A 23,953-nucleotide genomic window follows, 5' to 3' on the forward strand; every position below is an offset into this window, starting at 1 on the left:
TGGTTCTAGTTTTGTTTTACTCGTTCATGGATGTAGACGTCGCTGGCCGGGCCAGCGTTTATTGCCCATCCATGAGGGCGTTTTAGTGTCAACCACCTTGCTGTGGATCTGGAGTCACACGTAGGCCAGACCGGGTAAGGATGACAGATTTCCTTCCCTGAAGGAGTCTGGAATAAACGTCCTGAGAGGGTGGTGGAGGCAGGTTCAATCGAGGGATTTAAAAGGGAATTGGATATCAATCTGAAAAGAAAGAAGGTGCAACGTTACGGGGATATGCGGGGGATGAAACTAGGTAGAATGCTCTTTCACAGAGCCAGAGCAGACTCAATAGGTCAAGAAGCCTCCTTCTGCACTGTGAAGATTCTGTGATTACTCCAATTTCACTGCGGGTGGTTTAGTAAAGAACATTGTAACAACTTTAATCACATAATCTTCATGAAAATTAGAAGCACATGTTGGCACAGCAGTACAAGCTAGTGAAAGTCAAACGTCAACTTAGTTTAGGTGGGGCAGCACGGTGGCGCAGTGGGTTAGCTCTGCTGGCTCACGGCGCCGAGGTTCCAGGTTTGATCCCGACTCTGGGACACTGTCCGTGTGGAGTTTGCACATTCTCTCTGTGTTTGCGTGGGTTTCACCCCCACAACCCAAAGATGTGCAGGCTAGGTGGATTGGCCACGCTAAATTGCCACTTACTGGAAAAAATTAATTGGGTTTAAATAAATTTAGTTTGGGTGATTCTTCCAACGTCCTGCCCAGCAGACGCCAACCACTATCACCCAAATGGTCATTCATTCCATTGGCATCAGTGGTACCTCACTGAACAAATAAGGAGCTAATAAAAATTATGTTTATATTTCAAAACGGTTAGGCTATCAAGTGTTTTGAAAATAGCCCATATTCTTTTTTTTTCCAATTAAGGGGCAATTTAGCATGGCCAATTCGCCTAATCTGCACATTTTTGGGTTGTGGGGGTGAAACCCACACAGACATGGGGAGATGGTGTAAACTCCACACAGACAGTGACCCAGGGCCGGGATTGAACTCGGGTACTCAGCGCTGTAGGCAGCAGTGCGAACCACTGCACCACCGTGGCAGCACAGTAACATAGTAGTTAGCACTGTTGCTTCACAGCGTCAGGGACCAGTCTTCAATTCCTGCTTGGGTCATTGTCTGTGTGGAGTCTGCACGTTCTCCCTGTGTCTGCTTGGGCTTCCTCCGGGTGCTCCGGTTTCCTCCCACAAGTCCCAAAAGGCATGCTAGTTAGGTGAATTGGACATTCTGAATTCTCCCTCGGTGTACCCGAACAGGCGCAGTGTGGGGCGCCTAGGGGATTTTCACAGTAACTTCATTGCAGTATTATGTAAGCCTACTTGTGACACTGATAAAAGATTATTATGATTAGTATTCTAATATAGGATGTACTTTTGAAGTTTGATTATTTATTTTTTTAAATAAAAATAGAGTAACTTGAATCTCAAGCATATTAATTGATCTGTATTGCAATATGTGTCATACATATTAAATATTCAATAAGAATTTGATCGGAGGTCCATTACACAGATTATTGCAAACAGGTTAGCCACTCGGTACAAAAAAGAAAACACCTCTCTTTTTAAATGGCTGAAGAAATTTCCATGCAGATACTAACAATGTACAGTGTTTCCTTCCACAGGAGAGGAAGGAAAAGCGACAAATTATATTTACATTGCACCTTTAGGAGAGTCAAACCGTGCCCTCTCTAAATGCACAAATGGCATTGACCTGGTAGAGGTTACATGATCGTCCAGATCTGCGAAAATAAGGGCAGGGGAGGGAGAAGGACAAAGAGGACATGATAAAACAGGAACAACAAGTTCTCTAGGTATCAAATATCAAATATAAAAACAGATTGCACGTGGCTGCTCCACCACTTGTTTGTTTTACCATTATGCAGGCCAGAAATCAAGCATGGATATTTCACTTCTATGTAGTGAGGCAGTGTTGGGTAACAGCAGGATCAGCCAGGTCAAAAAATGTATTTCTTGGTTTGGTTTGATGCATTTAATGAAACCCAAGACACTAAAACACAAACCCATGTTCTTGAACAGTAAAATCTTGGATATTGATTGATGCAAGTTAAATGGTGTCATTTTGGACTTATTTTTGTTAATGGAATCTGCCTCCTTCTACCCAAGACACACCAAGGAGGAGAACAGTAAAGATGTAATTTACGTTTAGATGAGAAATTAGACTGTTAGGTACATTGGGGCAGCACGGTAGCCTTGTGGATAGCACAATTGCTTCACAGCTCCAGGGTCCCAGGTTCGATTCCAGCTTGGGTCACTGTCTGTGCGGAGTCTGCACATCCTCCCCGTGTGTGCGTGGGTTTCCTCCGGGTGCTCCGGTTTCCTCCCACAGTCCAAAGATGTGCGGGTTAGGTGGATTGGCCATGATAAATTGCCCTTAGTGTCCAAAATTGCCCTTAGTGTTGGGTGGGGTTACTGGGTTATGGGGATAGGGTGGCGGTGTTGACCTTGGGTAGGGTGCTCTTTCCAAGAGCTGGTGCAGACCCGATGGGCCGAATGGCCTCCTTCTGCACTGTAAATTCTATGAAATTCTATGAATAAGAGTGTGTAAACAAGGGAAGAGAAATAGATCAACTGAAAGTGTAATCTCCAGCGAAGGTTTATCGGTGTGGGGGCAGCACGGGTGCAATATGTTAGCCCTGCAGCCTCACGGCGCCGAGGTCCCAGGTTCGATCCCGGCTCTGGGTCACTGTCCGTGTGGAGTTTGCACATTCTCCCCGTGTTTGCGTGGGTTTCGCCCCCACAACCCAAAAGATGTGCAGGCTAGGTGGGTTGGCCACGCTAAATTGCCCCTTAATTAGAAAAAATTAATTGGGTACACTAAATTTATTTTAAAAAAGGTTTGTCTGTGCTATATTTCCTAAGTCTGACTCTCCTAACCTTCGTCACACAGGCTTGGAGGTGAGACAGGAACAGCCAAGCACACCTCTGGCAGGATCGTCTTGGGCTAACAGTAGCTACCATGAACAGAATGTTTAAAGGGACAGTTCACAGGGAGAGGGGCAGGGGTCAGTCCGGGAGGGTAGGGAGAGGGGCCAGTCTGGGAGGGGGAGTGGTCTGTCCGGGAAGGGGGGGGGGTCTGTCCAGGAGGGGGGGGTAGAGGGTCTGTCCGGGAGGGGGGGGGGGGGCAGTCTGGGGGGGGGGGGGGGGGGGGGGGCAGTCCAGGAAGGGGGGGGGGGGGCAGTCCGGGAGGGGGTCAGTCCGGGAAGGGGGAGGAGGAGTCAGTCCGGGAGGGGAGGGGAGGGGTCAGTCCGGGAGGGGAGGGGAGGGGTCAGTCCGGGAGGGGAGGGGAGGGGTCAGTCCGGGAGGGGAGGGGAAGGGGTCAGTCCGGGAGGGGAGGGGAGGGGTCAGTCCAGGAGGGGAGGGGTCAGTCCGGGAGGGGAGGGGAGGGGTCAGTCCGGGAGGGGAGGGGAGGGGTCAGTCCGGGAGGGGAGGGGAAGGGGTCAGTCCGGGAGGGGAGGGGAGGGGTCAGTCCGGGAGGGGAGGGGAGGGGTCAGTCCGGGAGGGGAGGGGAGGGGTCAGTCCGGGAGGGGAGGGGAGGGGTGGGGAGGGGAGGGGTCAGTCCGGGAGGGGAGGGGTCAGTCCGGGAGGGGAGGGGAGGGGTCAGTCCGGGAGGGGAGGGGAGGGGTCAGTCCGGGAGGGGAGGGGAGGGGTCAGTCCGGGAGGGGAGGGGAGGGGTCAGTCCGGGAGGGGAGGGGAGGGGTCAGTCCGGGAGGGGAGGGGAGGGGTCAGTCCGGGAGGGGAGGGGAGGGGTCAGTCCGGGAGGGGAGGGGAGGGGTCAGTCCGGGAGGGGAGGGGAGGGGTCAGTCCGGGAGGGGAGGGGAGGGGTCAGTCCGGGAGGGGAGGGGAGGGGTCAGTCCGGGAGGGGAGGGGAGGGGTCAGTCCGGGAGGGGAGGGGAGGGGTCAGTCCGGGAGGGGAGGGGAGGGGTCAGTCCGGGAGGGGAGGGGAGGGGTCAGTCCGGGAGGGGAGGGGAGGGGTCAGTCCGGGAGGGGAGGGGAGGGGTCAGTCCGGGAGGGGAGGGGAGGGGTCAGTCCGGGAGGGGAGGGGAGGGGTCAGTCCGGGAGGGGAGGGGAGGGGTCAGTCCGGGAGGGGAGGGGAGGGGTCAGTCCGGGAGGGGAGGGGAGGGGTCAGTCCGGGAGGGGAGGGGAGGGGTCAGTCCGGGAGGGGAGGGGAGGGGTCAGTCCGGGAGGGGAGGGGAGGGGTCAGTCCGGGAGGGGAGGGGAGGGGTCAGTCCGGGAGGGGAGGGGAGGGGTCAGTCCGGGAGGGGAGGGGAGGGGTCAGTCCGGGAGGGGAGGGGAGGGGTCAGTCCGGGAGGGGAGGGGAGGGGTCAGTCCGGGAGGGGAGGGGAGGGGTCAGTCCGGGAGGGGAGGGGAGGGGTCAGTCCGGGAGGGGAGGGGAGGGGTCAGTCCGGGAGGGGAGGGGAGGGGTCAGTCCGGGAGGGGAGGGGAGGGGTCAGTCCGGGAGGGGAGGGGAGGGGTCAGTCCGGGAGGGGAGGGGAGGGGTCAGTCCGGGAGGGGAGGGGAGGGGTCAGTCCGGGAGGGGAGGGGAGGGGTCAGTCCGGGAGGGGAGGGGAGGGGTCAGTCCGGGAGGGGAGGGGAGGGGTCAGTCCGGGAGGGGAGGGGAGGGGTCAGTCCGGGAGGGGAGGGGAGGGGTCAGTCCGGGAGGGGAGGGGAGGGGTCAGTCCGGGAGGGGAGGGGAGGGGTCAGTCCGGGAGGGGAGGGGAGGGGTCAGTCCGGGAGGGGAGGGGAGGGGTCAGTCCGGGAGGGGAGGGGAGGGGTCAGTCCGGGAGGGGAGGGGAGGGGTCAGTCCGGGAGGGGAGGGGAGGGGTCAGTCCGGGAGGGGAGGGGAGGGGTCAGTCCGGGAGGGGAGGGGAGGGGTCAGTCCGGGAGGGGAGGGGAGGGGTCAGTCCGGGAGGGGAGGGGAGGGGTCAGTCCGGGAGGGGAGGGGAGGGGTCAGTCCGGGAGGGGAGGGGAGGGGTCAGTCCGGGAGGGGAGGGGAGGGGTCAGTCCGGGAGGGGAGGGGAGGGGTCAGTCCGGGAGGGGAGGGGAGGGGTCAGTCCGGGAGGGGAGGGGAGGGGTCAGTCCGGGAGGGGAGGGGAGGGGTCAGTCCGGGAGGGGAGGGGAGAGGTCAGTCCGGGAGGGGAGGGGAGGGGAGGGGTCGGGAGGGGAGGGGAGGGGTCAGTCCGGGAGGGGAGGGGTCAGTCCGGGAGGGGAGGGGTCAGTCCGGGAGGGGAGGGGTCAGTCCGGGAGGGGAGGGGTCAGTCCGGGAGGGGAGGGGTCAGTCCGGGAGGGAAGGGGTCAGTCCGGGAGGGGAGGGGTCAGTCCGGGAGGGGAGGGGTCAGTCCGGGAGGGGAAGGGTCAGTCCGGGAGGGGAGGGGTCAGTCCGGGAGGGGAGGGGTCAGTCCAGGAGGGGAGGGGTCAGTCCAGGAGGGGAGGGGTCAGTCCAGGAGGGGAGGGGTCAGTCCAGGAGGGGAGGGGTCAGTCCGGGAGGGGAGGGGTCAGTCCGGGAGGGGAGGGGTCAGTCCGGGAGGGGAGGGGTCAGTCCGGGAGGGGAGGGGTCAGTCCGGGAGGGGTCAGTCCGGGAGGGGAGGGGTCAGTCCAGGAGGGGAGGGGTCAGTCCGGGAGGGGAGGGGTCAGTCCGGGAGGGGAGGGGTCAGTCCGGGAGGGGAGGGGTCAGTCCGGGAGGGGAGGGGTCAGTCCGGGAGGGGAGGGGTCAGTCCGGGAGGGATGGGGTCAGTCCGGGAGGGATGGGGTCAGTCCGGGAGGGGGAGTGGACAGTTCGGGAGGCGGGGGGGGGGGGGGGGGGGGGTTGTTTTTGTGGGGTGCTTCCATGCGAGGCTGGATCTGGGTGTTTAAATAGTTACTCTGGAGTTGTGATTTATTTTTTCTTCTAATTTTTTCAGAGTAACTAATCGGGACAAAACTGGCAGAAACAGCCGCGTTAGGGATTGAAATCACTTCTGTCGGCAGGTTCCCGGCATAATTGTCCAAGGGAAATTAGCGCCAAACAATTGCTGGGTAAACCCTTACGTGGGAACTTGCAAGAGGGATTCCCAGAGCATCTTGAGGGTACCCCCTAAATGCGACACTGGGGGGACCCCGGAAAACATGGGCCAACATCTCCGCTCAAAAGAAGCACAATTACCAAGAGTTAAATGACTCAAATTAGCATTGCAGATAATTTAGGAATGACAAAATAAATTTGGAGAAGCAAAGAAGTTTAATTCATCTTTTCTTTCCAGATTACTCCCTTTCTATTCATCATTACTGAATAACATCCAGTGTCCATAACAACCCTCCCTACAGGCTTATCCCTGTTTTCAGAAGCTATATTACGTGCGATTATGTTGGGGCTCCATTTTGTACTGAGGACTCAATTTTGTAATTAAGAGAGTGACTGAAGAAATCTGTTGTCTCCATATCAGCTCAGGTCCTGAAGCCCCATTAGCAGTTGGTACAAGTTGGGTGCATAAAGATAATTATTTGCTCTTAGTACTGTTCTAACTTACAGGTGGATAAATCTGTCGATCTTAATTGCTCTGATCCTTTTCCCTAAATGTAGACAAGACAGGCACTTTGAGTGGTGGAGACAGTGAGTCTCAAAAGCTAAGCTAATAGAAGTTAATGCAATCCAAGGGTGAAGGTCATAGAAGGTAAAATGATGTAATCGCTCGGGGATGAAAGAGTAACTAGACCACTGTATCAGGGATATCAAGCGTTGGCCATCTTCCTACTGAGCTCAGCTACTGTGATGTGACGATTCCCAGAACCTTCACTGAATCAACTGCACTGACTAAAATTTCTACTGTTAAATCCCGAAGTGAAAGACACTGCACCTAAAACGCTCAGTTTGCATCAAACATATGTACTGTCCAAAGTGCAGCTTCACTCCTCAGTGCCTGGGCCAAAATTCACTCCTTAACCAAAATCGCCAAAACAGATAAACAGGTCATTGATCAATCTCAAACAATTTACAGAAACTTGCTATTCCCATGCAATTGACACACTCTCCTACCTTACAACAGTGAATGCACACGCTCATTGCCCAGAAAGCATTTGGGATCTCCTGTGCTCACAGAGTGCAACACAAATAAAAAGTTATTCCCTCTTTGGATGAAATCACCAAGACAAGAAGTAGGAAATTAGTAGCCAAGGAGAATTTAGAGCCCCTACTGAGGACAGCTATTTGGACAATATCGGTGTTAAAGTTTAGTCAGTGAAAGAGGTTGATTTGCTTGTTTTTGTAAACAGCGAAAACAACAGACTACTTGTTTGCAAAGTTGAATTGTATCTGCAGCGATTCTTTTGAGTCATTATATGCTGATAGGAGACTGCAAAAGGTAGTTTGACACATTGATTTTATGTCTGAGGAACCATTCAGAATTGCAATGTGCAGACTGTTGGGTGACATTTTAGGATGTACTTTTATATTTACTTGCACCAATATCAATGTAAAGGCAACAGAGTAAGATTCCTTCCCCCCTGCACTACTTGCAGTTGATGACCAGCAATCCCTACCCAGAAAACACCATTACCATGGATTTGAAAGCAAACGGATCAACTTAGAATGGAATATTTTGCTCTCACACAATGTCTAACCTCACCAATGACAAATGGCAATTTGGGTTACGTACCAAAAGTAGATGCATCCATGATATCATACTCCAGGACATTGCACTTTAACTCAGAGCAGGGTGCAATAAAATTGGAAGCAGGAAAAATTACCCAATAGAACATGTATGTTACGTCAACAAGACCAAAATGGGTTGTAGAAATTGGTTCCAGCAGGAACTGTTAGTCTGCCGCAAAAGATGCCAAAATTAACGTGAGCCAGGTTTTTCCTGTCAAAGACACCATGTGTTCCAATTGCAAAAACAATAGATAGAGGTGGCACGGTGGTGCAGTGGTTGGCACTGATGCCTCACAGCGCCAAGGACCCAGGTTCGATCCCAGCCCAGGGTCACTGTGTGGAGTTTGCACATTCTCCCCTATGTGGGTCTCACCCCCCACAACCCAAAAAAATTTGCAGGGTAGGTGAATTGGCAACGCTAAATTGCCCCTTAATTGGAAAAAAAGAATTGGGTACTCTACAAAAACAATAGACAAAGCGGAGTTTCAAATAATTGGCTAAGTATGACGACAGCAGTATTGGATCACCATGATTACCATATAAAATGTTATGCAAAATAAACAAATACATGCAAATAAGACAACTAAAAGTCCTCCTCACAATGGTTCTTCCAAAATATCTGGTGAGCCTGATAAAGGTTATAAAACGACTCTTTATCTACCTAGAAGGAAGGAGTGTGACCCCTCAAACTGAGATTCCGTCACACACCTACTGTCAGCTGTGTTCATATCAGACAAGGAGGAAAGGTGGGGAAATAGGAAAGTGGAAAATATATTCTCCAACAACTTCAGTCTATTTACTTTTAATTTTGGTAGATTTTCATTGTCATCTTGTCAAATAATATTCTCTTGACTAGAGTGCAAGGTGGTCAGGTGGTTATGGTACTGTGCTAGCAACTCACAGGTCAAGATTTAAATCAAATCAATTAATTACCCAAGTGTGTGTGCTAGTATCCGAAAAAGTGACTATAAAAGACAAATAGCAAAATGTTCATCAAACATATTAATGGTAAAAGATTAGTGAAGGATAGAGTGGGGGCTCATAAGGGACAAGCCAGGGCAAACTGCTCACTGAAGCAGAGGGTGTGGCAGTGGTACTAAATGAGTACTTTGCTTCTGTCTTTACCAAATTAGAAGATGATGGCAATGACCCAGCTGAAAATGTGGGCATGAGCAACTGGGCAGTATAAGGGTAGATAAAGAGAAGGTGCTAAAAAGGCTGGCTACACTCCAGATGGAGAATTTGCCAGGCCCGGATGGAATGCATCCCAGATTGCTGAGAGGTAAAGGAGCATATTGTGGAGCGACTGACAGAAATTTTCCAGGCCTCTCTGAACACAGGATTAGCCTCTGGGGACTGGAGGATTGCAAATGTGACACAGTTGTTTAAGAAAGGGGCAAACTATAACCAGGAAACTACAGACTGTCGGCTTGACATCAATTGTGGGAAAACTGATGGAGGCTATAATATGGGAGGAGATAAATATACACTTAGAGAAAAATAAGTTAATACTAGACAGTCAACGTGGCTTTGTCAAAGGCAGGTCATGTCTGACAAATTTAAATGAGTTCTTTGACAAGATGACACAGGCAGTGGCTGAAAGTAGTGCCGAGGATGTTGTACATTTAGACTTTCAGAAAGCGTTTCATCCAACGCCACACGTCAGGTTGGTTAATAAATTTAAAATGTTGATGGGTCCTTGGCAGCATGGATTAGAAGCTGGCTAAGAGATAGGAAAGATGGACATTTCTCAGACTGGAGACGAGTTGAAAGTGGTGTTCCCCAGGGCTCAGTGTTGGAACCCTTGCTTTTGACTCGATTTCTTGTCACAATTTTTCTTACTTACATCAATGATTTAGAAGTGGGTGTTGAGGGCAAAATTTCTAAATTTGCAGATGGTACTAAGCTAGGGAGAATAGTGAATTGTGGGGAAGACTCTAAGCGACTTTAGAGGGACACCAAAAAGTTGGCCAAATGGGCAGACACCTGCAGATGAATTTCAATGCAGCGAAATGTGATGAAATGCATTTTGATAGAAGAAATATGGGGAGACAGTATAGGCTCAATGGCACAACCTTTGAGGAGAGTACAGGCGTAGAAGGACCTCGGGGGTCAAGTGCATAATTCTCTGAAGGTGGCCAAACAATTGTCAAAAAGGCTTATATGATCTTTGGGTTTATAAATAGAGGCATAGAGTATAAAAGCAAGGAAGTGATGCTACATCTCTACAAATCATTGGTCAGACCACATTTGGAGTATTGTGTTCAGTTCTGGGCACCTTATTTAAGGAAGGATGTTAAGACCCTGGAGCGAGTGCAGAGGATATTTATTGGAATGATGCCAGAAATGAGGGATTTTAGATACAAGGAAAGATTGGAGAAATTGGGCATGTTCTCCTTGGAGCAGAGAAAATTAAGAGGCGACCTTATTGAGGTGTTCAAAATTCTGAACAATTTTGACAGGGTAAAGGACATTCTGTTTCCACTAGTGTTAGTGACTAGGGGTCACAATTTCAAGATGGTCAGCAAGAGAGCTAGGAGTGAGATGAGGCGAAACTTCTATCCTCAGAAATGTTGGGGTTTGGAAATTGCTGCCTGGGAAAGTGGTGGAGGCGGATTCCATAGGAGGCTCCAAAAGAGAGCTGGACATATATTCAAAAGTGATCAATTTAGAGGCTACGGAGATAGAGCTGGAGAATGGAAGTAGCTAGGTAGCTCTTGTGGGAGCTAATGCAGACAAAATGGGCTGAATGGCCAACTTCTGTGCTGTAAATAACAAATAACAAAAAGTAGCTAGATTGTTATGAAAAAACAATTGGCGTGCTAATGTCTTTCAGCAAAGGGACATGTCACTCCTCTAGAATCAGGTCCATATGTTATTTATATCCTCAGGGGAGCCAGGAATGGACAATATATACTTTGCAATCACTGTAATCCATATGCCAGCAACAAATCAAAAAGCATGAACTCTATGGAACTGTCGCATAATTCCCATCAACAAGTTCAGGATGGCTCTCGCCTTAGTATTTTCACTAATTTATATTCATGAACCCCAGGTTTTCTGCTACAAGAAGCATAATGCTATCACCTAATGCATCATGACTTCTCCTGCCTGAAAAACAGACTTTTGCTCTACAGGGAATGCTAGCCCTCTAATATTTCAGCAAGGTTAACAATTGTAATCTGTAATCTAGACATTGAATGTTGATAAGCTACATATTAGTGGGCGGGGTAGGGAGGGGGGGTGCCACTGGATTACAATGGAGCATATCTGAATTTCAGGCATGCGGAGGTAAGGATGCTCAGTGCAGTCCAAGGATCACACATGGGACTTTCCTGAGCTATGGGACTCAAAGAACACCAGTGTATTTACCTATATTAGGCTGCCAGGGATTCTCTAAATTGCACCAGATAAAGAAGCCATGACTTGAGCTCGACAGCTTTCCTGAAAAAAACAGCAGGGCTGTTCATAAGAAAAACAACCAACATCATTGCTTATTTTCCACTAAACCTTAATTTCTGTTATGAAATTGTAGAGAACAAGCAAAACATGCAACAGGATCCAATCATGAAAGGGTGTGGCAAGTTTATCAATCAGGTTCACATAGCAGTACAATCCATGATTACTGGATCATGATGAGCAAATGAGTCACAGAAACAGGATAATTGCAATGCAAGTGAAAAGATATTTTATTGTCTTAAAGATATTTTATCGTCTTAAAATTAGCACTCTGATTACATCCCTGACATTTCAGCTAGTGAAGACCAACACAATACTAAACAATGCTCTACAAGAAAATCTCAGTTTGACACTCCAACTATCTCCAATATTTGCTGAATCCTTAGATCTTAGCCAGTGTGCATTTGACCTCAGCGTTGTTCAATAATTGAATGGTCCACCAACACCCACTATGCACTTTTATATGCAAAGTGACCATTTAACTGGGGTGCATGAGCGATGTGCCCAGGAATAAATCAAGCACCTTCGAAAAAGCAGAGAAAACTAACAAGATTAAGTTGAGGGCGGCACGGGTGCACAGTGGTTAGCACTTCTGCCTCACAGCGCCAGGGGGTCCCAGGTTCGATTCCAACCTTGGGTGACTGTGTGGAGTTTGCATGTACTCCCCGTGTCTGCGTGGGTTTCTTCCGGGTGGTCTAGTTTCCTCCCATAATCCAAAGATCTGCAGGTTAGGCGGATTGGCCATGCTAAATTGCCCCTTACTCTCCAAAGATGTTCAGGTTAGGTGGTTTGTGGGAATAAGGCAGGGGAGTGGGCCTAGGTAGGGAGCTCTTTCAAAGGGTGGGTGCAGACTCGATGGACCGAATGGCCTCCTCCAGCACTGGAGGGGCTCTATGGATGTTTACTGTCCAAGCCACTACACCATGGAATCCAAAGGAAAAGGGCTCATTTTCACATTTCCAACCATGATACTGCCGAGATCGGAAAAACTATCCTTCAGGTAACGAAGTGTCACACCTTGTTGCAGGCCTACGCTATAGGTCAAGTAGTGGGGCAAGCATGTGCGCGCAAGTAACAAAGCTCCGGATTTCATCCACATTATGCAAGGTATGAAAACCATGGAGGGGAATTTCAGAATGCGATTAGAAGATTTAGAGCAGTGGCTTGATGTACTGTGTGGAGTGACAAATGAACAAATATAAAGCGGAATGTTCTTCTGGGAACAAATAGCATCCAAAGGGCACAGGTCTTTTTTTAAATTTGCAGTTTTCAGGCAAAATGAACAGATTAAAATCAAATCTCAATCAGCCCAAGCTGCCTCACTGACTTTTCAAAAGTCAATTAGTGAACAATTGTGCCAGAAATCAGACAGCAGATCGGATAGGCACTTAGGGCAAGGGGAACACTTCATGTGAGATTATACTTAAATCGTCCCTCTGGCTATGTAAATAACAGGAATGCTGATTTTTTTTCTTTTACTAGATAATATTACAATTTAATCTTATTAAATAAAACCCTCCCAAGAAGCCAATCATTGAAATCTTCATAGCTTGAATTCAGCAAAAATAAAAGAATTTTCACCTCTACCGAACTGAAGTTCAATCTTGCTGAAAAGAGGGACACGTTGCCGATGCTTTTCGTCTTGCACTCATCAGGACAAATGCAAGAATACCAAATTTCAAATGATCACAAGAATTCCCATAGCTCCCCATTGCTTTCTCCGTGGCAACGCCTGAGCCAGAATTGAGTTGTCAACCAATCAGCACCCTTTTCCCTTGTGGTATAAATTGTGATCAACAACTGAAGACATGCAAATCAACGTGAACTTGGATTTTACTGTGTCCAAGACTCCTGAAGTGCTGCGCTGCACATGTATAGGTCCGTGAAGAAAAAGGTTTCTGCTATCCTTGTAATAAATGAGACAAAATGAATTCAAATAAACGCTAATGGAAACAATTGCCCGGCAAAGATTGATTATGTTTGCCCCTAAAGATATGGTGAAAATATACAATGATACCAGTAATCAAGTCAGAGTCTTTCCACCCGATAAACAACTCTGGTGCAACAATTGATGAGTCAGAACCAGTAGCTCTGGGTGACAATAATATCTGGGAGAAAAATTTCACTTGACATCAAATTCCCCCTACTCAGTTGGAATTGATACAGAAGGTTCAGCATGAGTAGCTTAAAACTACTCGCTATTCACTACTCAAATCATCTTGTAACAGGTCAATGGCTCAATATTATCTCTCCGGTATGAACATGCAACACAGCCTGGGATGGTAAAAGTTCATCTTGACTCAGTCCACTGATCTGAATCCAGAGGCAAAAGATGGGTTTATACTGCAAGCTATCAACAGTAGGAACCACTCAAGCCAGCTCAGCCATTCAACTAGATCATGGCTGATCTTCAATCTCGATGCCATTTTCCCACACAACCCCCATATCCCTTCATGTCATTAATATCTAAAAGTCTATCGATCTCGGTCTTGAACATATTCAATAATTGAGCCTCCACAGATCTGTGGGGTAAAGGCGGCCAAAGATTCACCACCCTTGTGGTGAATAAATGCGAAACTCCCCAGCTCGGCTCTAAATGGCCAACTTAATAGCCTAGCTTAGAACTGTATCCTATCACTGGATTGTGGAACATGTACTAAAATTGCCAATGGTTACAAGTTATAGTCAAGTAGTCGCCATCGTCCCAGATCATCCTCGGCTGCTCTCTCCTTTGAGGGGGGATAGCTGACTGGTGGCGATTTCACCGGAATAAAAAACCTCATCCGGTACGGGAATTCAACCCACGCTGCTGGTCTTGCTCTGTATCACAAAACCAGCTGTCTAGCCAACTGAGTTAAATCGGCCCCCTATTATTCAAATAGCAACAAGTGGAAAATCACTTTGCTGCCTTATTTCTTTTCTAATTAAGGGGCAATTTAGCATGGCCAATCCTTCTACCTGCACATCTTTGGGTTGTGAGGGTGAGACCCACACAGACACAGGGAGAACGTGCAAACTCCATGTGGACAATGACCCGGAAAATAAAATACTGACCATGAACACAAGTCTGGACAAACCACGGACTTCCCACGCATGCACAGATTGAGAGCGGTCTGCACGTGCAAGTCAGCAGATCAGCATCTTTTAAGTTCTTTGGGCCAAGGACAGGCACAAGGACTTGCACATAAAAAAGGTGTGAAAACCCAGGTCAGGTGGCTGGGAGTGGAGCACCATCAAGAAGTAGGGAACAGGAAGAGGTCCCAAGAAGAAATGAGGGAATAGAGAGAGGCCCCAAAAGGGAGTTCCAGGTAAGGGACAGAGACAAAGGGCACAAACCGATCCCAGTTAAGAAAAAATAAAAGCAGAGAAACAGCTCCAAACAGGAAATTTGGAGCAGTGGTATTCTGCGTGTGCAGGCAAAGATCTGGGACTGCGCTTGTCACTTGGTGCATACTTGGGAACCCAGGGGAACTGAATTTGGGGAGGGGAGATTGAAACCCTATGAAGTGGGCCTTTGTTGATGCTGTCTGAGTTTCGCATTTTAAGAGGGCTCAAGTGAAGCTCTGAAAATCTAAGAAGGCAGCCAAATATTGGTGACTCCATGCTGCAGGGCATTGGGACAAGGGCACCTCTTTGGACTGGTTGTGTTCTGGTCGGCCGAAGAGCTGAAGGTGGGCTTGTGGGTTAGTGCCTGAGTGAACACTCGGAAATCCAGGGGAACAGAATCACATGAGACAAGATTGAAACACTGTGAGGTGGCTGTGGTTGAAGCTGTCCAAGTTAGTGCTACATCTGGAGAGAATTCCAAGGCAAGATCTTCGAAGGTGACAACTGCTACTTGAATATTGCTGAAAAAAAGGCATGCTATCGAAGTGTTTTTGTCTTGCACGCATCTGCACCATTTACCGACAGTAAAGAGGAAACACAATTTATTTTAGTTGTTTTCATTGGATGTGGGCATCGCAGGCTGGGCCAGCATTTGTTGCCCATCCCTAATTGCCCTTGAGAATGTGCTGGTGAGCTGCCATCTTGAAACCACTGCAGTCCATGCGTGCAGGTACATCCACTGTGCTATTAGTAAGGGAGTTCCAGGATTTTGACCCAGCGACAATGAAGGAATAGGATACGTTTCCAAGTCAGGATGGTGAGTGACTTGAAGGGGAACTTCAAGGTGGTGGTGTTCCCATGTATCTGCTGCCCTTGTCCTTCTAGATGGTTGTGGTCGTGGATTTGGAAGGTGCTGCCCAAGGAACCTTGGCAGGTTCCAGCAGTGCATCTTGTCGATGGTACACACAGCTGCTACTGTGCTTCGGTGGTGGAGGAAGTGAATGTTGGTGGTTGGGGTGCCAATCAAACTGGCTGCTTTGTCATGGATGGTGTTGAGCTTCTTGAGGGTTGTTGGAGCTGCACTCATCCAGGCAAGTGGAGACTATTCCATTACGCTCCTGACTTGTGCCATGTAGGACAGGCTTCAGGGAGTCAGGAGGAGAGTTAATCACCACACGATTCCCAGCCTCTAGCCTGCTCTTGAAGCCACAGTATTTATATGTCTAGTCCAGTTCAGTTTCTTGTCAATGGTAACCCCCCAGGATGTTGATAGTGGGAGATTCAGTGATGGTAATGCCATTGAATGTCATGGGCCAATGGTTTGATTCGCTCTGATTTGAGCTGCTCATTGCCTGGCACTTGTGTGGCAGGAAAGTTACTTGCCACTTCAGGTCTTGCTGCGTCATGGTCTGAGGAGTCGCGAATGGTGAACATTGTGCAATCATCAGCAGCAAACATTCCCATATCTGACCTGATGTTGGAAGGAAGGTCATTGATGAAGCAGCTGAACATGGTTGGGCCCAGGACACTACCCTGAGGAACTCCTGCAGTGATGTCCTGGGACTGAAATGGCTGACCTCCAACAACCTACATGTCTGACCTCCAACTTCCTTTGTGCTCGGTATGACTCCAACTAGTAGAGAGTTTCCCCCCGATTCCCTTTGCATGAGAAGAGTGCACTGATTTGTTGGACACTGATAGGTGGGAAGCTCCACAATGGAAAATGCGGCAGGGGATGCCCGTTCTCCAAGCATTTGTTTACTTGATAAAGGTACAATGTGTGGGCATGTTCCCCCTACCTCCACCACCTCCCCCCCTCATCAGAGGCCAGACCCGACCACGCCCCTTGCCCCAAAGGCGTGGCCCTTCCCACCCCCATTCCCCCAAAGTACAAACCAATCTGACCTGACCCCCAAAATCCCTACCCAGCCCCTGCCAAATCCCACAAACTGACCTGATTTACTTACCATCTCCCTGGCTGGTCAAGAACTTGGCTGGATCTTTAACTTACTTGGTTTATGGCAGCTAGTGTGGTCAAAAAGAGGGCATGACCTCCTTATATTCAACTGAGCTGCCTGGACGTTGGGCCCCAGGGATGGGCTGCACAGCCCAGCTCTCACCCGCCTGAGTTGGAGAGTCAGGAGAGATAGGATCGAAAAAGATCTCAGGAGAGAAAGGAGGAGAAGAGTGCCAATCTGACTTATTACCTAGTCTATGGAAGTTCAAGCCCTTGTAAATTGTTTTATCTTCCTGACATTTCAACTCCCGTGGAATCTTGCAGCTTTCTTCCTTGAGCAAATGTCTTGAATCTCAAACTTTGTCTCCTTTAAATGAAGGCATGGTAAAGTTGCCATGTTTCTAGATAACTGTCAGCTGCTTTCCCCTTTGAGGGGGAAGAGCTGACTGGTGATGATTTAACCTGAGAATCATCACACCTCAGGCGATGAACAAGGTTGAGAAGGCGAGGCCTTCATGAATAACCTCAGCTGGTACAGGCATTGAACCCACACTGCTGGCCTTGCTCTGCATCACAAACCGGCAGGAAATAAAATGTTATTGATCCCTAACTGGATCTTGCCAACAACTTGGGGGCCTGGACAAGGATCATAACAATGTACCATTATTTTTACTGGTGTAAAATTATGAGGTATACTACACTAATTGCAACAAATTAAGATGCATATTGTTCTGCATCAAACAAAACAGTAATCATCATCACATAAACTCTTTTTTATAAAGTTAGTTATTTGGCTGTATTGCTCTCCACTGTGGAACTGTCCGATATCATTCGCCATTTAAGCTCAGCCAGAGAGTGGCCATTTGGTTGAGTCGCCAAAGTGCTCACAGTATTTCTGAAACTATGTCAGAGGAAGGATTATCACCTTCAGAAGTGGACTCGAGGCTTTCCACAACCAGTGGGTGCCACAGGGGCTGGAATGCAATGTCAAATTTTGTTTGATAATGCTCCTGCAAAGCTCCTCAGGAGGCTTTACTACTTAACAATGCTACATAAATGCAAGTTGGTGTTGCTGCAAAATCAACATAGAATCATAGAGTTTACAATGCAGAAGGAGGCCTTTCGGCCCATCGAGTCTGCACTGGTCCTAGGAAAGAGCACCCTACCCAAGCCCACACCTCCACCCTATCCCCGCAACCCAGCAACCCCACCCAAACTTTTTGAACACCAAGGGCAATTTAACATGGCCAATCCACCTAACCTGCACATCTTTGGACTGTGGGAAGAAACCGGAGCACCCAGAGGAAACCCACGCAGACACGGGGAGAACATGCAGACTCCGCAGTGACCCAAGCCGGGTAATAAACCTGGGACCCTGGAGCTGTGAAGTAACCGTGCTGCCACTCTGCCAACATGGGTGGCAAAATTATTTTATTTAAGTTTCTTTCTTTTAAAAAATATTTGGGTATTATTAGCTGTGCCCCTCTAAAAAGTATTTGATATTTGGATTAATGACACCGAGGTAGTACATTGTCTCCCTACGGGGTTTAATTAAAGAGATAAAAAGGTTTAAAAAGAGCAATGCAGGAAATTCCTTGTCAAAGTACAAAGCATTCCTGGTCAACGGAGGAACTGCAGGTCTATCGTATTCAAAATAAATATCCTGAAGAAATTCCTTGTGTTAAAAATTAAACTGAAAGTAAACATTTAACTGGAACTGCATGCACACTGGCTGCTGTTAATAATTTCTGCAAAGTAAATCACGCCCTGAAAGCAAAATCCTTGCAAACTGCGAAGTACAGTTGTTTCAACTTCCATGATTTAAAATTGAAAATAGAAAAAGGGATGTTGAGCACACCAAAATTGAATCCCCCCCCCCCTTTCGAAGTCTTATATTAAAAAATGCCCTTCAGCGACTGAATCACAGCAACAGGTGATCCTCCAGTTAGTCGAGAACGCCTTACCTATTTTATTCATTGAGTGACTCAGCCTGACCCCGATTCCCTCCCTCTCCTTCTGAATCTAGCCAAAAGCCCCAGCTCCAGTTCGATAGGAAGATGCCAACTTTTGATCCCGGCCCCGGGTCACTGTCCGTGTGGAGTTTGCACATTCTCCCCGTGTCCGTACGGGTCTCACCCCCACAACCCCAAAAAGATGCACAGGGTAGCTGGATTGGCCACGCTAAATCACCCCTTAATTGGGTTAGAAAAGGAGAATTGGGTACTCTGAATTTATGAAATGTTAAAAAAAAAAGAGAAAGAAGTCAACTTGGTACAGGTTACAGATCCATCTTGCACCCAGCTAACTCGGGGCACATGCAGAGAGAGACAAAACCCTCGGTCTTGCTGATTTGATTCCTCCCCGTTTGTTAAGAGGGCCAAGAATCAGTTCTGTAACACGATCACTTCCAAATAAAATATTCACGAAGGCTCGTGAAGAAAGAGAGAGAGAGAGAGAGATTCAATACTTTTAATTCTAGGGGGTGTTTAGCACAGGGCTAATTCGCTGGCTTTGAAAGCAGACCAAGGCAGGCCAGCAGCACGGTTCGAATCCCGTAACAGCCTCCCCGAACAGGCGCCGGAATGTGGCGACTAGGGGCTTTTCACAGCAACTTCATTTGAATCTTCTTGTGACAATAAGCAATTTTCATTTCATTACATACATGCCGGCTAGCCTAGAGCTTTGCACGGGTGGAAGGAAGCGAGGTCTTAAATTACAGGTTCAAAGCTACCTCCCCTCAGCACCAGCATTAATATTTCCAAGTCGGGTCCAGGGTTAGCAACCTAATTTGAGATCTGAAGGATAGATATTGGGTGATGGTGATTAAAGCCTGGTGGGTTTACCTCTCCTGTTGAGGGGACGGATTCTCACGGCCACCTTCACGTTGGACTCGGACATGTTGCTGGGAGGATGCAGCACCAACTGGGGGAAATCAAACTTATTTCGCTCCCTCGGCTCCAACACCACCAACGCAGAGGGTTCAGGAATATTGAAGACGTCGACCTCGGACTCTCTCCCACTGGCTTCACTCCTCAAAACTTTTTATTGACCGGTCGATTTTTTTTTTTTTGAGGTGTTTTTTTTTTTTTCCTTCTCCCCCCCCCCGCCCCCCGCCTCTCGCCGTATCCCACTTTCCCCTCCGTCCGTTTCACCTGTTTCGTTGCCACGCTTTGAAACGATGATGGCTCTTCGCCATGACAGCAACAAGCAAGCCCCAGCCGGCAGCGGCGGCCGGAGAGACGCGGGGGCGGGGACTGGGGGGGGGGGGGAGGCCTCGGGATGTTTCGGTAATTCCCGGAGAGAGAGAGAGAGACAGGCAGGGCTCGGCAACCTCCGGAGGGAAGAGTCCAAGGGCTCGGCTACTTCCGGAGGGACGAGTCCAAGGGCTCGGCAACTTCCGGAGGGACGAGTCCAAGGGCTCGGCAACTTCCGGAGGGACGAGTCCAAGGGCTCGGCAGCTTCCGGAGGGACGAGCCCAAGGGCTCGGCTACTTCCGGAGAGAGAGACAGAGCGAGCCCAACGGCTCGGTCACCTCCGGAGGGAGAGCGTCCGGAGAGGCCGCTCGGTAACATCCGGAGAGCGTGTGGGTTCGGCAACTTCCGGACGGAGCGCCAAGCGCGAAGAATCGGCAATGTTCGGAGAAGGTTCTGGAAGGATCGGCAAGTTCCGCCGAGCAAGAATCAAACGGAAAGACTTGCATTACTGTGGCGCCTTTCCCGGCCACAGGACGTCCCAAAGTGCTTTGGTGACGCCTATTGTAGGTGGTGTCAGAGGAATGGCAAGGCGGTATTTATTTCCAGACGATCTAGGCGCAATAAATGATGATCGACGCTGCAGGTGGCGCAGTGGGTTAGCACTGCGGCCTCACGGCGCCGAGGTCCCGGGTTCGATCCCGGCTCTGGGTCACTGTCCGTGTGGAGTTTGCACATTCTCCCCGTGTCTGCGTGGGTTTCGCCCCCACCACCCAAAGATGTGCAGGCTAGGTGGATTGGCCACGCTAAATTGCCCCTTAATTGGGAAAAATGAATTGGGTGCTCTAAATTTTCTTTTAAAAAATGATCAACGCTCCGATAAGAAAGCACAACAGCGCCGATACTTTCTCAGGTAACTAAGGAAATTTGGCATGTCCACACTGACTCTTACCAACTTTTACAGATGGAAAATATCCTATGTGGCTGCATCACAGCCTGGTATGGCAACTGCTCGGCCCAAGACCGCAAGAAACTTCAGAGAGTCGTGAACACCGCCCAGTCCATCACACGACCCTGCCTCCATTTGACTCCATCTACACCTCCCGCTGCCCTGGGAAAGCGTGCAGCATAATCCTCCCACCCGGGTTACTCACTCTTCAAACTTCTTCTATCGGGTAGGAGATACAAAAGTCTGAGAACACGCACAACCAGATTCAAAAACAGCTTCTTCACCCCTGTTACTAGAATCCTGACTGACCCTCTTATGGACGGAGATGTATAATGGTCACATCTTCTCTACTGAGTAGTACTACACTCCATATGCATCACCCAATGTCTGTATCTATGTATTTACATTGTGTATGTCCTATGTTTGTTGTGTCTGGAACGATCTGCCTGGACTACTCAGAAAGTCTTTTCACTGTACCTCGGTACACATGACAAATCAAATCACGTGGTCATCTACAACAACAACAGTATTATGTTTGTTGGGGAGGAGGTGGTCGTTAAGGATGTACTTCTGAATCTCAGGTCAGCCTCAGATTGTGAGCAGTTTAGGGCCCCTTATCTAAGGATGGATGTGCTGGTCTTGGAGAGGGTTAGAGAAGGTTCACAAGAATGATCCCTGGAATGAAGGACTGTGAGGAGCAGTGGAGAACTCGGGGTCTGTACACGGGAGTTTAGAAGGAAGAGGGGTGATCTTTTTGAAACTTACAGGATACTAAGATGCCTAGATAGAGTGAACGTGGAGAGGATGTTTCCACTAGTAGGAAAAACTAGAATCTGAGGGCACAGCTTCAGACTGAAGGGACAATCCTTTAACACTGCGATGAGGATGAATTTATTCAGCCAGAGGATGGTGAATCTGGGGAACTCATTGTCGCAGAAGGCTGTGGAGGCCAAGTCACTGAATGTCTTTAAGACAGAGATAGATAGGTTCTTGATTAACAAAGTGATCAAGGGTTATGGGGAGAAGACAGGAGAATGAGAAACATATCAGCCATGATTGAGTGGCGGAGCAGACTCGAATGGCCTAATTCTGCTCCTATATCTCAGTAAATTCATTGCAGTGTTAATGTAACCTATTTGTGCCAATAATTTTTTTAAAATATAAATTTAAAGTACACAATTTTTTCCAATTAAGGGGCAATTTAGCGTGGCCAATCCACCTAACCTACACATCTTTGGCTTGTGGGGGCGAAACCCACGCAAATATGGGGAGAATGTGCAAACTCCACACGGACAGTGACCCAGAGCCAGGATTGAACCTGGGACCTCGGTGCCGTGAGGCAGCAATGCTAACCACTGCGCCACAGTGCTGCCCCTTATTTATGACAATAATAAAGATTATTATTATCTTTGGGCTCTTATAAGCTTGAAGGTTGATTCGCCTCCAGGGAGACAAGACAGAAAGAGAGAGCTGAATCATGGCATATCCACAAAGTTGAATCCTCATGTTATAATATCAGATAATTAGAGTTAATTACCACAGGGTAATGAGTTTTATACATGTAGAATGGGAGAATGCTGATTTAAAAAGGAGAGCCAGAAGAAGGAGTGGTGAGAGCAGTACTTGTGGCGTTGCAAAAGTTTTTAAAAAAATATATTTTATTGAAATTTTTTCCCCTGAGCAACATTTTTCCCGCTTACAAAACAAGCGAAACGATAACAGTAACAAAACAGAAATTTTAAAACTTTTTAACAATAATAATAATAGTAGTAATAATATACAAGTAACAAAACCTCGTACTCTATTGACCTATACTCAACTGCCTCCACCCCCCCCCCCCCCCCCCCCCCTCCCCCTTGGGTTGCTGCTGCTGGTCATCCGTCTTCCCTCTAACGTTCCCCTAGGTGGTCGAGAAATGGCTGCCACCGCCTGGTGAACCCTTGAGCCGATCCTCTCAGGGCAAACTTTATCTGCTCCAGTCTAATAAACCCCGCCATATCGTTTACCCAGGCCTCCAGTCCGGGGGGTTTCGCCTCCTTCCACATGAGTAGGATCCTGCGCCGGGCTACGAGGGACGCAAAGGCCACGACATCGGCCTCTTTCGCCTCCTGCACTCCCGGCTCTTCCGCAACTCCAAATAGAGCGAACCCCCAGCCTGGTTTGACCCGGGCCTTCACCACCTGCGAAATCACTCCCGTCACTCCCTTCCAATACCCTTCCAGTGCCGGGCACGCCCAAAACATATGTGCGTGGTTTGCCGGGCTCCCGCCACACCTCCCACATTTGTCCTCCACTCCAAAGAACCTGCTCAATCTTGCCCCCGTTATGTGTGCTCTATGTAGCACCTTAAATTGAATCAGGCTAAGCCTGGCGCAGTGGCGTTGCAAAAGTTAATGTTAACAGAGGCCAATGTTACTTGCAACCGCATTATCACGATAAATGTGTCAAGGAGACGTTTTTCACTTTAGACAAACAAAAGTTTTGTCAAGCTGGTTTGTATAACCAGGTGTATTGAATTTCATACCTCTGGGCCAGGTGTGGCTTGTATTGGATAGGCTGGCTATACTAATAGAGTTGATAAGTCACCGTGGCATGCATCCAAGGATGCTGAAGAAAGTAAATGTAGAAATTGCGGAGACCCTGGCCACAGTGTTCCAATTTTCCTGAAGTAAAGGGATGGGTGCCAGAGGATTGTTACCCCCTTATTCAAAAAAGGGTGTAAGGATAAGCCCAGCAACTACAGGCCAGTCAGTTAAACCTCAGGGGTGGGGAAACTTCTGAAAATGATAATTCCAGACAGCATTTTAAAAAATGTTTACCAATTAAGGAGCAATTTAGCGTGGCCAATCTACCAGCGCTGCACATCTTTGGGTTGTGGAGGCAAAACCCACGCAGACACAGGGAGAATGTGCAAACTGCACACAGACAATGACCCGGGGCCGGATCGAACCCGGGTCCTCAGGCAGTTCAAATCACCGGCACCGTGCCACCCTACAAAGACAACATTTAAAGGGGGATTACATTATGTGTCAGCTGTAACTCAGTGTGTAACACTTCTGCCGTAGAGTCAGAAAGTTGTGAGTTAAACTCCCATTTCAGAGACTTGAGCAAAGATCTATGGTGTACTCCAGTGCAATACTGAGGGAGTGCTGCACTGTTTGAGTTCAGCAGAGACACTAAATTGAGGTCGTGTCTCCCCCTTAGGCAGATGTACAAGATCCCACAGCCACTATTTCAAACAGCAGCCTGTTAATATTTGGTGCTTTTGATCTTTTGTGTTTGGTATTCATCCCTCAACCAACATCACACAAAAAAAGTTGATTTCATCAATATCCCATTGCTATTTGTGAGATCTTTCTCTGCACAAATCAGCTG

The 23,953-nt window shown here is 48.7% G+C and overlaps 1 protein-coding gene across 4 annotated transcripts in view; it reads right to left on the reverse strand.

Moving 5' to 3' along the window:
• Positions 1-19,536, reverse strand: part of LOC140427730 (kinesin-like protein KIF13B) — a 256,873-nt gene extending 237,337 nt beyond the window's left edge. For 2 of the 4 annotated variants that reach the window (XM_072513344.1, XM_072513352.1), the window contains exon 1: positions 19,282-19,536. In XM_072513344.1, coding sequence (XP_072369445.1) covers positions 19,282-19,336 — 55 coding nt within the window. In that variant the 5' untranslated portion in view covers positions 19,337-19,536. The remainder of the gene's footprint in view (positions 1-19,281) is intronic. The other 2 variants (XM_072513335.1, XM_072513363.1) reach the window with 1 other exon arrangement.
• Between the last annotated feature and the right edge of the window lie 4,417 nt (positions 19,537-23,953).

This window comes from Scyliorhinus torazame, chromosome 1 (genome assembly GCF_047496885.1).
Source record: "Scyliorhinus torazame isolate Kashiwa2021f chromosome 1, sScyTor2.1, whole genome shotgun sequence".
NCBI lineage: Eukaryota > Metazoa > Chordata > Chondrichthyes > Carcharhiniformes > Scyliorhinidae > Scyliorhinus > Scyliorhinus torazame.